This window comes from Tachyglossus aculeatus (assembly GCF_015852505.1).
Source record: "Tachyglossus aculeatus isolate mTacAcu1 chromosome 12 unlocalized genomic scaffold, mTacAcu1.pri SUPER_6_unloc_1, whole genome shotgun sequence".
NCBI classification, from domain to species: domain Eukaryota; kingdom Metazoa; phylum Chordata; class Mammalia; order Monotremata; family Tachyglossidae; genus Tachyglossus; species Tachyglossus aculeatus.
Genome location: NW_024044828.1, coordinates 1,336,123 through 1,349,323, shown reverse-complemented (window position 1 = coordinate 1,349,323; position 13,201 = coordinate 1,336,123). Strand labels below are relative to the sequence as shown.

The 13,201-nt window shown below is 51.6% G+C and overlaps 1 protein-coding gene across 1 annotated transcript in view; it reads right to left on the bottom strand.

Moving 5' to 3' along the window:
* SLC26A3 (solute carrier family 26 member 3) overlaps nt 1-5,145 on the bottom strand; it is a 33,534-nt gene extending 28,389 nt beyond the window's left edge. Inside the window, exons 1-7 of the mRNA XM_038740899.1 lie at nt 5,027-5,145; nt 4,810-4,896; nt 2,221-2,433; nt 1,878-2,030; nt 1,618-1,757; nt 1,388-1,498; nt 879-1,045 (exon numbers count right to left, since the gene is read on the bottom strand). Of these exons, the coding sequence (XP_038596827.1) occupies nt 879-1,045; nt 1,388-1,498; nt 1,618-1,757; nt 1,878-2,030; nt 2,221-2,433; nt 4,810-4,896; nt 5,027-5,145 (990 nt within the window). The remainder of the gene's footprint in view (nt 1-878; nt 1,046-1,387; nt 1,499-1,617; nt 1,758-1,877; nt 2,031-2,220; nt 2,434-4,809; nt 4,897-5,026) is intronic.
* Between the last annotated feature and the right edge of the window lie 8,056 nt (nt 5,146-13,201).

The window sequence follows — 13,201 nt, the reverse complement described above, 5'->3', positions numbered from 1 at the left end:
TTGTACTTCCCAAGTGCTTAGTACAGTGCTCTGCACACAGTAAGTGCTCAATAAATACGATTATATGAATGAATGAATGAATTTCTCCTGGTCATCTTTTAGCCTCATCCTCCTGCTCCCTGCCAGACTCCGTGGCCCTCCGCGTCCCCCCACGCTGACCCCTCCTTCCATGGCCGCTTCTGCTACCTCAGGGCCAGAAATTTCCTCTATGTGGTAGGGGCCCAGGAAGATTGTTGTCATTGCTTTCTCCTTCCCTCCAGCAGGCCCAAGGGAGAAGTCCTTCCCGCAGGATTGGTCCGGCTCTGCCTTTCATTCAGCAGTATTTATTGAGCGCTTACTCTGGGCAGAGCACTGGACTAAGCGCTTGGAAAGTACAAGTTGGCAACATATGCCCGACAATGGGCTCACAGTCTAGAGGGGAGAGACAGACGGCAAAACCAAACACGTAGACGGGTGTCAAAATCGTCGGAACAAATAGAATTAAAGCTAGATGCACATCATTAACAAAATAAATAGTACATATGTACAAGTAAAATAAATAGAATAATAAATCTGCACAGATATACATATACAGGTGCTGTGGGGAGGGGAAGGAGGTAGGGTGGAGGGGATGGGGAGGAGGAAAGGAGAAATGGGGCTCCGTCTGGGGCTCCTTCCCTCTCTCTTTTCCTCCCTCCTTCCCTGCCACTTCTTGTAGTTGGGACAGGGACTGTCTGGCCAGATGGGCCAGAAAGGAGAAGGCTGTGGCCAAATCAGGGCAGCCCTGGCCCTGGCCTTGGTCACCAGCCTCGGGGACCCAGGGACCGGCCCACAGGATCCCGTTCCCGCCTTCCAGGACTCCACACCCCAAAACCTCAGGGCCCCCCAGGAGCACTGACCTGAATGATGCCGGCCAGCACCGTGACCGTGGAGGCCACCATCACCTTCTGTGAGTCAAGCGATGTCGTGTTGTCCATTGCCGCCGCCGTCCCCAGGATGGTTTCTGGGTCAGGGACCAGTCTGGACACCACCGAGCCCACCATCATGCTCAGAACTGGGAACGGGCCTAGTGAGATGGGGGACGGAGGATATTCCAACGGCCAATAGGGCCCCAATTCTCTGGAATACGGGGGGCGGGAGGGTGTCCGTCTGGGCCATGTCTGGCTCTGTGACTCTGAGGCTCCACTTGCGTGACACCAAGCCACTCTGGGCACAAGTTCCACTGGGACAGGAAATGCCGCTAGAGCAGTCAGGAGGCAAAGCCATCCACCCCCTTCCCTCCCTCCCACTGTGGAGGAAGAGGGGTCCTGCGGGAGGGGGATACCGGGAAGACAAGAGGGAGTTCCACACCCTCCACGCTGCCAAAGCGAGGGTCAAGACTGGTCTCGGGCCTCCGGGGACGACTCACCCACGGATATGTGTCGGGACGTGCCGAAGAAGAAGTAGGCGATGATCGGGAAAAAGGCCGCGTACAAGCCATACTCCGGGGGGATGTTGACCAGGAGGGAGAAAGCCAGGCCTGCAAGGACAGGCCACGGGGGACATCAGCCTCTCCGAGAGGAAGCCGAGAAGGCGGGGTGGGAGGAGGGCGGGCTGGGAGGGGCGGGGGGCTCCCGAGGGGCAGACCAGAAGAGTTACCTTGCAGGACGGCCACGAGCCCAGTGCTGATCCCGGACACTATGTCGCTGAGAAGCCACTCTTTGAGACGGTAGGCAGGTAACCAGGAGGCGATGGGGAGCAGCGAGAGGCAGATGGCCTTGACCTTTTTGGAGGAGCAGCTGAAAATACGCCAAGAGCCACTGTCTGTCCCCGAGTATCTTATCTCAAGCTGAGCCTTCAATAGCTAAACCGAATCGGAGCAGGAAGAAACGAAGGACGAGCACGCTAACAAAGATTACAATATGCCCAAGATTACGCGCTCCGCCCCCGGCCCCTGCCCCGGCTGAAAGGCGGGCATGAAAAATGCTCCTTTCTTGGCTGGAGGTGGGGCTTCCAAAGGGAGGAGGTTGAGAGCGGGTGGAACCTCTCCAGGTTCTCCTGAACCCTGGCACCTGGGCGGGATGGGCATCGGAGCCAGAGCGGGAGGAGTCCCTCGGTTTCAGTGGCTCTGCCCGCCTCCAGCCGGATTCTGAGAAAAAGGGGTTCTGGGGCAGAGGCCGGGCCGAAGAGAGATCACAGAGAGCACAGAGAGAGCTCTGGAGGTACCCGCACACCCCCAGGACGCCCCCCAAACCCTCTCACCGACAGCACAGCCTCAGGTGGTCCAGGACAGTAGTGTGGCGTCGGTCCACCTTCCTGTGGTCCGCGCTGAAGGTACTCTCCGTGTACACGGGCCGGGCCACGATGTATTGATTTCCCAAGGGTTCGATCATCTTCCCCGGGCGGCCGTTCCCAGTGGCGGGCTGGATTTGGAACACCTGGCCCGCTCGCCTGTGCCTTTCCCTGGTTAAACCCCTGAAAATAAACAACAGAAGTTGCTTCTTAAATCACTCAGAGATAATGTGATGCAATTTACAGATGACTGAACTCCGAACTGAATGTTACCACCTTTTGAGATCAAAAGAGGGCGGATTAAGAAGCTGAGATTGCTCTCTGCCTCGGCACCGGCCCCTCCGTCCTCCCGGGGGCTTGGGGGCTGCTTCTCTGGGGGCAAGCAAACAAGTCCTTTTGAAAAACGCTCCAAAAAGCACAGACCCTGGATTCGGTGGGGTCACCCCAGAGTCAATTTTTTACAAGGGAAACGAGCCCGCCGCTGCCGGGGCCTGGGAAACGAGGACGTTAGCGGTTCCGGGAAGGGAGGAAACACCGAGTCGGTCTCGGCCGGGGAGGGGACCTCGCTCCTTGGGACGCTCCCGGGACAATACTTTGCACCCGGGGGTCACTGGATATTTTAAAAACTGGCCCACCTCATCTTCCCAGACCCTTTCCCCGACTCCCTGTGTCCGGCCGAGGTGGACAGAGGGACCTCATGAGCCCCTCCGGATGGAAACGCAGAGGCATCCGATTTCTGAGCAATGCTGCTGCTTTGCTGCTGAGCATGCTGGAACTCCGGGCCCGCTGTCCTAAAGGTGACCTTCCTCCAGACAATATCCCAGTTGCATTTCAGTGGTGGACTGGGCAGGCCTTGGGGGCCATGAGGAGAGTAGAGGGGGACTCTCCCTTCGTGACCCCAGTGAACATTTGGAAAATTCCCTGGTTCCGTTCCGAAACCACCCTTCTCCCGAGACAGAGAGGGCCCATGCCAGCATTCCAGGTTGGCCTCCCCAGTGTCAGGACTGGCTCCCGATCCCCTTCCCAGGCTCTCCTTCTGCTTCCTTAGCCTGTCCAGTTCTGTCCCTTTGGACTAGGGCCAGGGTTGTTATCCTGTATCGCTCTGGAGGTCTGGTGCTGTTGCCTTTAGTAATGATAATAATGGCAGTTATTGTGGTATTGGTTAAGCGCTTAGTATATGCCAAGTGTTGGGTTAGATTCCAATCAACCAGATCGGCGGCCCGGTCCCACAAGGGGCTCACAGTCTTTGGCGAAAGAGAACTGGCATCTGATCTCATTTTACAGGTGAGGAAACTGAGGCCCACAGAAGTTAAGTCATACGGCAGGCGAGTGTGAACCTAGGTCCCCTGAGTCCCAGCCCTGTACTCTATCCATTCTTCCCAGGCGACCTCCTTCTCCCGAGGGAGATGAGTCTGGCAGAGCTGACGGGGGCTACCATGGGGAGACTGCTTGGTTCGCCCCTACTCTCATGATGGCTTTCTCCCGGCCAGTGACTCTGCACACCAAACTCGGGCCACTCAGAGGCTTTTGGCGAAGGATGGAGTAGACTCCGTCTGTCTTTTGCTGGGCTCCCAGCTTTGGCAACCTGAAGGAAATACCTCTGCAACGAATCCACAAAGAACGGCTTTGAGGGCTCGGTTGTACGGGGTTCTGATTTCAGAGATGCTGGGGATGGGAGAGGTGGGACCCCCTAGGAAACCTCTCTGGGTCCCTCTGGGCGTCACTCTCCAGCCCTCCGATCCGTCCTCTGACACCGCAGACAGCATCACCCGGAGTTTCACTTCGGAGGGCGATTGATACGGAGAGGGACTCTGAGCTACGGAGCGCGGTCCGGTGGGAGAGCCGATATCCTCGCTACAAGGGAGTGTAGCAGTAATAGTATTTACCAAGCAAAGCACTGAACTCAGAGCTGGGAAGGAACAGCAGGGTGAGCAAACACCCCGGAGATGGGAAGCTCTGCCCCTGATCACTTCCCAGGCCTCGGAGAAACACTGTTGCTACTGCTACTCACTTCCCAGGCCTCTGAGAAATGCTGCTGCTACTGCTACTGAATTCAGCAGTCCTAACTGCTCCTTGGAACATATTCACAGTGATGACTATTTGAAATCAAATCCTTTGTATACCGGGGGGGGGGGGGGAAATAAATGTTAAATATGCCCCATGGTAACATATTCTTTGCTGTATATTCAGAATTTATTCCAGCCGCACCTACTGCAGCTTGGAATTCATATGAGACTTGACTTCTCCTGCCGAAACGTGTTGCCCTGGGAAGTGTTCTGAGACACTCCTGGTTGGGAGAGGATGTTAGAAGACACAGCCCCCTGTTGCAGGGGGCTCCTCTCCTCCACGTTCCTCTCCTGTAACTCAAGGAGACACATCCCCTCCGCGTCCTTCTCTCACTCAGGTTTCCACCCAAAGACCACCTATAGAGGTGCTTATTTCTGGCTTTTCCAGGAAAGCTGGGTAGGGAGGGGGTATTCAGGCGGCAGGGGAGGCATCGAAGTGGCTGCAACATGCTTCCCACCCAGCCAAGCCGGGAGGGGTCATGAGGAATTTTACCCTAGCAGAAGCCGGGCGTCCTGGCCCCCAGGGCCAGAGAGTTTGTCGAGAGAGGTCCCGGGGGCTTGCGCTATCGACCACTGGGGTCTGCGTCCCAGAAAGGGGTGTCCCGTCCTGCCACTCAGACTGCAGCAGTTTAGGGGGCAAGGTGGTTGGGGGAAAGGCTGAGTCAGAGAAGAGCCCTGGTGACAAAATTCAGGGGGTGGAGGGGGCTCACCCGGGCCAGGATGGGGGAAAGCTCTCGGGCAGAGAACCGTTCCGAGAAGCCAGGGAGACGAGCGGCTGATGCTTCTGAAACCGAAGCGACTGCTGGGAAACTAGGGAGGACAGGCTCATTGATTTCTTTGTCAGAACCTCCCTTATAGGCCAAAGGGAGTTGGGCATTATTATGATATTATGATCATGGTATTTGTTAAGCGTCTACTATATGTCAAGCACTGCTCTAAGTTCTGGGGTAGAACCAAGTTAAGTAGGTCAAACATAGTCCCTGTCCCACATGGGCCTCACCGTCTAAGTAGGAGGGAGAATAGGTCTGAGTCGCAGTTTGCCAGCTGAGGAAACTGAGGCACTGAAAGTTTAGTGATTCGCCCAGGGTCGTAGAACGGGCGAGCGACTTCAAAGCTCCTTCTAGTTTTTTTTCACATGACATCCATGTGGCTTTGCTGAATCTCAGACATGCACATCTGACTCCACTGGAGTGTGGGTCAGATCCCTAAGCTGGCTCCTCTCTCCGGACTGGAATCATGGGACGGTGCCTGCCCTCTTCCTCCTTCAAACCTATTCCCAGCACCCCTGTAGCAATCCCTAAGTGCTGGCTGGGAAGTAAGAACATTCCCAAGGGCCTCTCCTTGGTCATCTCCTTCCTTCTGCTTATCCCAGCCTCACCTACTGCAGCTTGGAATTCATAGGAGATTTGACTTCTCCCGCCGAAACATGTTGCCCTGGAAACTGTTCCGAGATGCTCCCGGTCGGGAGAGGATGTTAGAAGACACCAGCCCCTGATTCTGCTTTGTATTTCTTTCCCTGGGAGTTTCACCTCCGGGAGGATCCTGGAGATTCAGGGGTTTTTCTGTTTTCTGTCTCTCTCCTGGGAGGTTGAAGTTCCCTTCTGTCAGTCAGTCAATCAATCAATCGCATTTATTGAGGACCCATTGTATGTAAAGCACTTGGAAGACAACAGTAGGATTAAGATTCATCCCCGATCTAGTGGGGAAGACAGATTCTTAGATAAAATACGGGTAGGAGAAAGTAATAGACTATATAAGATATACTTAGGTGCTTTTTTTTGGTACTTGTTAAAGTAATAGACTATATAAGATATACTTAAGTGCTTTTTTTTGGTACTTGTTAAGTGCTTACTATGTGCTGAGCACTGTACTAAGCCCTGGGGAAATACAAAAGGCTCACAGTCTACGTAGGAGGAAGTAGGATTTAATCCCCATTTTACAGATGAGGAAACTGAGGCAGAGAGAAGTGAAGTGACTTGCCCAGGGAGCGGTGGAGCCTGGATTAGAATCCAGGTAATACGGTTCCCAGGCCCCTGTTCTTTCCGCTAGACCAGTTGCTTCTCAAGTGCTATAGGAGTTATGAGGACTGTGTCCAACTTGATTATCTTGCTTCTACCCCAGCGCTTAGTACAGTGCCAGGCATATAGTAAGTGCTAAACGATTACCACAGTTATTATTACTTAAGTACCTAGGGGCCCAGATTCAATGGTATTTATCCATCAGTGGCATTTATGGCCACTGATCTGGCCATATGGCCACTTCTAGACTGTGAGCCCACTGTTGGGTAGGGACCGTCTCTATATGTTGCCAACCTGTACTTCCCAAGCGCTTAGTACAGTGCTCTGCACACAGTAAGCGCTCAATAAGTACGATTGATTGATTGATTGATTGATTTGAGCACTTACGGTGTGAAGAGCTGTACTAAACACCTGGACAGAAGGATTTAAGTGGCAACTAGGGGAAGGATGTGAGAGGTTAGTGAGACAAGACCCCCTGGAGAGGTGATTTTGCAAGGGCTTTGAAAATTGGTAGAGATTGGGTCAGTCACGTACAAAGGTAGAGAAGCAGCGTGGCTCAGTGGAAAGAGCCCGGGCTTTGGAGTCAGAGATCATGGGTTCAAATCCCAGCTCCACCACTTGTCAGCTGTGTGACTTTGGGCAAGTCACTTCACTTCTCCGGGCCTCAGTTCCCTCATCTGGAAAATGGAGATGAAGACTGTGAGCCCTACGTGGGACAACCTGATCACCTTGTAACCTCCCCAGCGCTCAGTGGATAGAGCACGGGCTTGGGAGTCAGAGGTCATGGGTTCAAATCCCTGCTCCGCCAATTGTCAACTGTGTGACTTTGGGCAAGTCACTTCACTTCTCTGTGCCTCAATTACCTCATCTGGAAAATGGGGATAAAGACTGTGAGCCTCACGTGAGACAACCTGATGACCTTGTATCTACCCCAGTGCTTAGAACAGTGCTTGGCACATAGTAGGTGTTCGACAAATGCTATTATTATTATTATTTTATTATTATTTGACAAGAGCCAGGACTACCATGGTGGCCAATTGGATGGAGAGGAAGGGGCAGATTCCGGAAATGTTGCGAAGGAAGAACTGGCAGGGTTTGGTGACAGACCCAAATGGAAGTTTGGAGAGGGAAAGGAATAAAGGATAATTCTAAGGTTATGGGCTTGAGAGATGGGGAGTAAGGTGGTGATGGTATTGACTCGGATGGGAAAGTTACGGGGAGGAAAGGATTTGGGAGGGGAGATGTGGACTTCAGCTTTAACCGTTCAACTTGAGGTGTTGGTGAGTCAGTCATGTAGAGATGTCCTGGAGGGCGAGAAAGATGCAAGATGGAAGAGAAGGACAGAGGTCAAGGCCAGCCGTGTAGATTTGGGAGTCATCCACATTGAGATGGTAGTTGAAGCCATGGGAGAGGATGAGGTCCCCACGGGAGTCGGGTGGAGTAGGTGGAGAATGGACTCTTGAAGAACATCCCCAAGTTAGGGAGCAGGCGGCAGAGGAAGAAACCAGAGAAAGGGGCTGAGGAGTGGCCACAGACGTGAAAGGAGAGTCAGGAGAGAACAGTGTCAGAAGAGCTGGTGTTTCCAAAAGGACGGAGCGGGCCACGGTGATGAACGCCTGCTTCCTGGGGTTCTCCCTGCCCTCTTGGTCTGCCCTCCCTCAGCGGCCGGTGTGGGCTGCCTCGTCTCTGCGCTGACTTTTTCCTTGTAATCTCTTCCTCGGACATGATCCGCTCACTGCACCGCCTCGGTTTTTGTACCGTCCTCGGGCGAGCACGTCCGTCTTATCGTCTCGTCTCTGAGTGGAACATTAATTTTATGGGCAGGTTTCCGAGAACAGGCAGTACAGTGTGGTTTGGGGCTCCTCACCCCCTCAGCTCAACTCTTCCGGTCGATCCTTCGCAAGGATACGGGCCCTGGGTGTGTGTTTCCTCTCGCGGGGGAAGGCTTCTCCTCATGGCTTTCTCCCAGGAGACCCGGGCCCCGCCGACTTCCCTGGGCGTGGGCAGAACTCAGCCCAGTCAGAGTGCAGGGATCCGGCAGGCCCTCCTGAGATTTGAATCTATGAACGTTTGTTTCCCGACCGACTCCAGGAGTGTGATTTCTTCATGAACGAAGAGCTAAAGCCGAGCTGATCGGACTGGCGGGAGCCCGCTTACGGATGGGCTTCTTTCCCCGGGAGCCGTGGGTCACATGTGTAGCAGCCTTTCAGAGAAGCTGAGTTGGGGAAGTTCTTTCGCTATCTGGGGATCATGATCTGGATCGATCAGTGGTGTTTATTGAGTGCTTACTTATGTGCAGAGCACTGTACTAAGCGCTTGGGAGGGGATGATACTACAGAATTGGTAGACACATTCCTTGAGCACAAGGAGCTTAGATTTCGATGCCGAGTCCTTTCCCTTCCATTGCAGACTTTTCCTCCAAACCTATTCCCAGTGGGGTAATAATAATTGTAGCATTCATTAAGAACGTACTACGTGCCAAGTTCTGGGGTAGATATTCGTTAATTCGTTCTATCGCATTTATTGAGTGCTTTCTGAGTGCAGAGACAGTACTAAGTGCTTTGATGACAAAACTGAAACCCTTAGGCCTGAGGTCTCCAGTCTCTCCTTCCCCTCACCAACTCCAACCCAGCCTGATATCCCCAATTGTCAGCTGTGACTTTGGGCAAGTCACTTCACTTCTCTGGGCCTCAGTTCCCTCATCTGTAAAATGGGGATTAAGACTGTGAGCCCCACGTGGAACAATCTGATCACCTTGTATCTCCCCAGTGCTTAGAACAGTGCTTTGCACATAGTAAAAGCTTAACAAATGCCATTATTATTACTATATAACAATAAACAGATTCCCTGCCTACAAGAAGCTTATAGCCTAGATCCTGATACAAGGTAATCAGGTTAAACACAGTCCCTGCTCACTGTCTAAGTAGGTGGGAGACCAGCTATTTGATCCCCACGTTATAAATGAGGAAACAGAGGCACTGAGAAGTTGAGTGACTTGCCAAAGGTTACACAGCTGTCTGAGTGGTGGATGTGGGATTAGAACCCAGGTCCTCTAATTCCCAGACCTGTGCTGTCTTCCATCGGGAAACATTATTTCTCCATCCTTATTGACTCCTGTGCCCGTTACCCACGTCAGCTGGTTCAGATGTTTAATTCCCTCCACAAACCCCCTGTCCCCTCACTCCCTTGTCCCTAGAGACCTGGCCACGTACTTTATTGATGAAATTGAAACCGTCGGGCACGATCGCCTTAAAATCTTCCCTGCTTCTCTTCAGCCTGTCCCTTCTACAACTCTCCCAACTTTCCCAGCAGTATCTCAAGAGGAGATCTCCCGCCTCTTCCCAAATACCTACCGAGCCCTGGTCTGGCTTCCCGAAGGTGCCAGTGGTCAGTGATTAAGCCACTGGAATGTTTTCAATCCAGTCTATCACTCCTAGTCCTGAAACCAAGACCCCTCAAATTCAAACTCCCGGCACAGTCACGAAGGCATTGGAAAGGGATTGCGTTTGATCTGATTATTTCTCCATCAAGGCCGTGAACTCGTGATGGGCAGGGAACGTGTCTGTTGTATTGTACTCTCCTATGGGCTTAGTACAGTGCTCTGCACACAATAAGCACTCCATAAATGCGATTGATTGATCTAATAATAATAATTGTGGCTTTTGTTAAGCGCTTAATATGTGCCAACCACAGTAATAAGCGATATATAGATATATAGATATATAGATATATATACATACATAGAGAGAGAGAGAGAGAGAGAGAGAGAGAGAGAGAGAGAGAGAGAGAGAGAGAAGCAGCGTGGCTCAGTGGAAAGAGCCCGGGCTTGGGAGTCAGAGGTCATGGGTTCAAATCCCGGCTCCGTCACCTGTCATCTGAATGACTTTAGGCAAGTCACTTCACTTCTCTGTGCCTCAGTTATCGCATCTATAAAATAGGGATTAAGACTGTGAGCCCCACGTGGGACGACCTGATCACCCTGTATCCTCCCCAACGCTTAGAACAGTGCTTTGCACGTAGTAAGCACTTAACAAATACCACCATTATTATACAAAATCATCAGGTCCCACATGAGGCTCACAGTTTAAGTAGGAGGGAGAACAGGTATTAAATCCCTATTTTGCAGATGAAGGAACTGAGGCAGAGAGAAGCTAAGTGACTTACTCAAAACCACACAGCAGACAAGTGGCGGAGCCAGGATTAGAAATCAGGTCCTTCAATATTAATAATAATGATGGCATTTATTAAGCACTTACTATGTGCCAAGCACTGTTCTAAGCGCTGGAGAGGTTATAAGGTGATCAGGTTGTCCCTCGGGGAGCTCACAGTCTTAACCCCCATTTTACAGATGAGGGAACTGAGGCCCAGAGAAGTGAAGTGACTTGTCCAAAGTCACACAGCTGACATGTGGCGGAGCCGGAGTTGGAACCCATGACCTCCCACTCCAAAGCCCGGGCTCTTTCGGGCTTCCCCCAGGCCCGTGATCTTTCCGCTAGGCCAGGCTGCTACTCTTGTACTGACTTCAGCACTTAAGCTCTGAGCTGTGAGCTTTCAATAAATACCATCAGTATTATTATTATTTACACACACACAAACACATACACACCATCCTCGAGACCACTGTGGCAAAGATCTTTCTTACCCCACCCTAGCTGCAGCGTGTTTCCTCACTCCTCAAGAACCCACCGTGGCTGCCCATCCACCTCTGCATCAAACGGAAATTCCTCACCACTCCTTCACCTTACACCCTCCTTCCTCACCTCACTACTCGCCTATTACAACCCAACCCATGCACTTCGCTCCTCTGACACCGACCTTCTCACTGTACCTCGATCTCTCACCCGCGTCCTGCCTCTGGCTTGGAACGCCCTCTCTCCTCGTATCTGATAGACAGTGACTCTCTCCATTCGTTCATTTGTGTTCGTTCCTTCAATCGTATTTACTGAGTGCTTACCGTGTGCAAAGCACTGTACTAAGCGCTTGAAGAGTACAATATAACAACAAACAGACACAGTCCTGCCCGCAGTGAGCTCAAAGAGTACAATATAACAACAGACAGATACAGTCCTGCCCACAATGAGCTCACAATCTAGAGGGGAAGACCAACATTAATATAAATAAATATACAAATAAATTACAGCTATAATAATAATGGTATTTATTAAGCGCTTACTATGTGCAAAGCATTGTTCTAAGCGCTGGGGAGCTTACAAGGTGATCAGGCTGTCCCACGGGGGGCTCACAGTCTTCATCCCCATTTTCCAGATGAGGGAACTGAGGCCCAGAGAAGTGAAGCGACTTGCCCAAAGTCACACAGCTGACAATTGGTGGAGCTGGGATTTGAACCCATGACCTCTGACTCCAAAGCCCAGGCTCTTTTCCACTGAGCCGCGCTACTTCTCTATATGCAGATATAGCTATATATAGATATGTACATTATATATATATATATATATATATATATATATATATATATACAATACATACATACAATAAGGCTTTGAAGGATAATATATATAAATATATGTATAGCTATATCTGTGTGTGTATGTGTATATATATATATATATATATATATATATATATATATATATATATTCTCCTTCAAAGCCTTATTTAAGGCCCATCTCCCCCAAGAAGCCTTCCCTGACTTCCACAGAGAAGTTAAGTGACTTGCCCAAAGTTGGCAAGGAGTTGTGCCTTCAATAAGGCTTTGAAGGGCGGGGAGAATAATTGTCTGTCCAACAGGACGAAGAAGAGATAAGAGGGGAGAGGCTACAAGTAGCCAGGGCTCTCACCGAGAGCGCGGCCGGGAGCCGGCTTGGGGATTGGGCCCTGCGCTTGCTCTGGAACCAAAGATAGAGGCCCGAAAATTCCCACTGATCATACCCAACTACCCCTCTGGAGGTCAGGAAGAAGAAATCCCCTGGAATCCGGGCCCCCCTTGGCAGGGAGAGTGCAGGCAGGCCTGGGGCCAGTATCCACAGGGTTTGCAAAGTCTCAGCCGCCACCTCCCTCCTTATCCGGAGGTTGACCTCAACATCGCACCTTACACCCCAGCCCGGGCACCGGAGCCCCATGGACACGGAAAGCCTGGGGGCTCTGGACCACCCATTCAGGCCTCGCCCCAAGTCCGAGGGCCCAGAAACTGTGGCAATGTTTCTGTTGGGGTTCCCCACCGCCCAGGCCCGACCCAATTCCAGAATCTTGCCGGGACACGATATCCCTCGGGGACGGCGGAAGAAAACGCTGAGGATTTGAGTCCTACCTGATGCAGCCACAAAGGAGTCTTTCAAACCACAAGCCAGAATGTCACGTCACGCAGCAGGAGGCGATGCCCAAGACAAATTACATCCATCCTCCGGATTCTCTCTCATACATGTAGGGAATTTCTATATAGCGTTTATATAGACTAGGGGACGGGATCTAACTGTCAGCTGTAATAATTAACTTTCATAAACTTTTACAACAATGGAAAGACTTCCCTGTGGTCTTGACCTTTGAGACTCCGGTCAATAGGGATGATGATGACAGAGGTTTCCTCAAGTCCCCTGTAAGATTTCACAACTAGGTGTGCTTTTCCTCGTGAGAATGTGTTTCTCGGTCTACAGAGTATAATATCCCGAAGGGACATCCCAGTGTGACAAACTTGCCCCACGCCCATTTGGATCCCAGAATCCTTTGGGTGCCTGACCTAACTGACAGAAGTCATTGGAGAGAGATGTCGAGATTTGGAGGGGGACCACTGAGGCACCAAAAAGTCCACCCTTCCCTCCCCAGATGAGTTTTGGGGGTCTTTTCTGATGTCTTCAGCCCTGGGGCATTTCCCATCCTCTCTGCTAGCCGACCGACTCACACAAGCCCTGC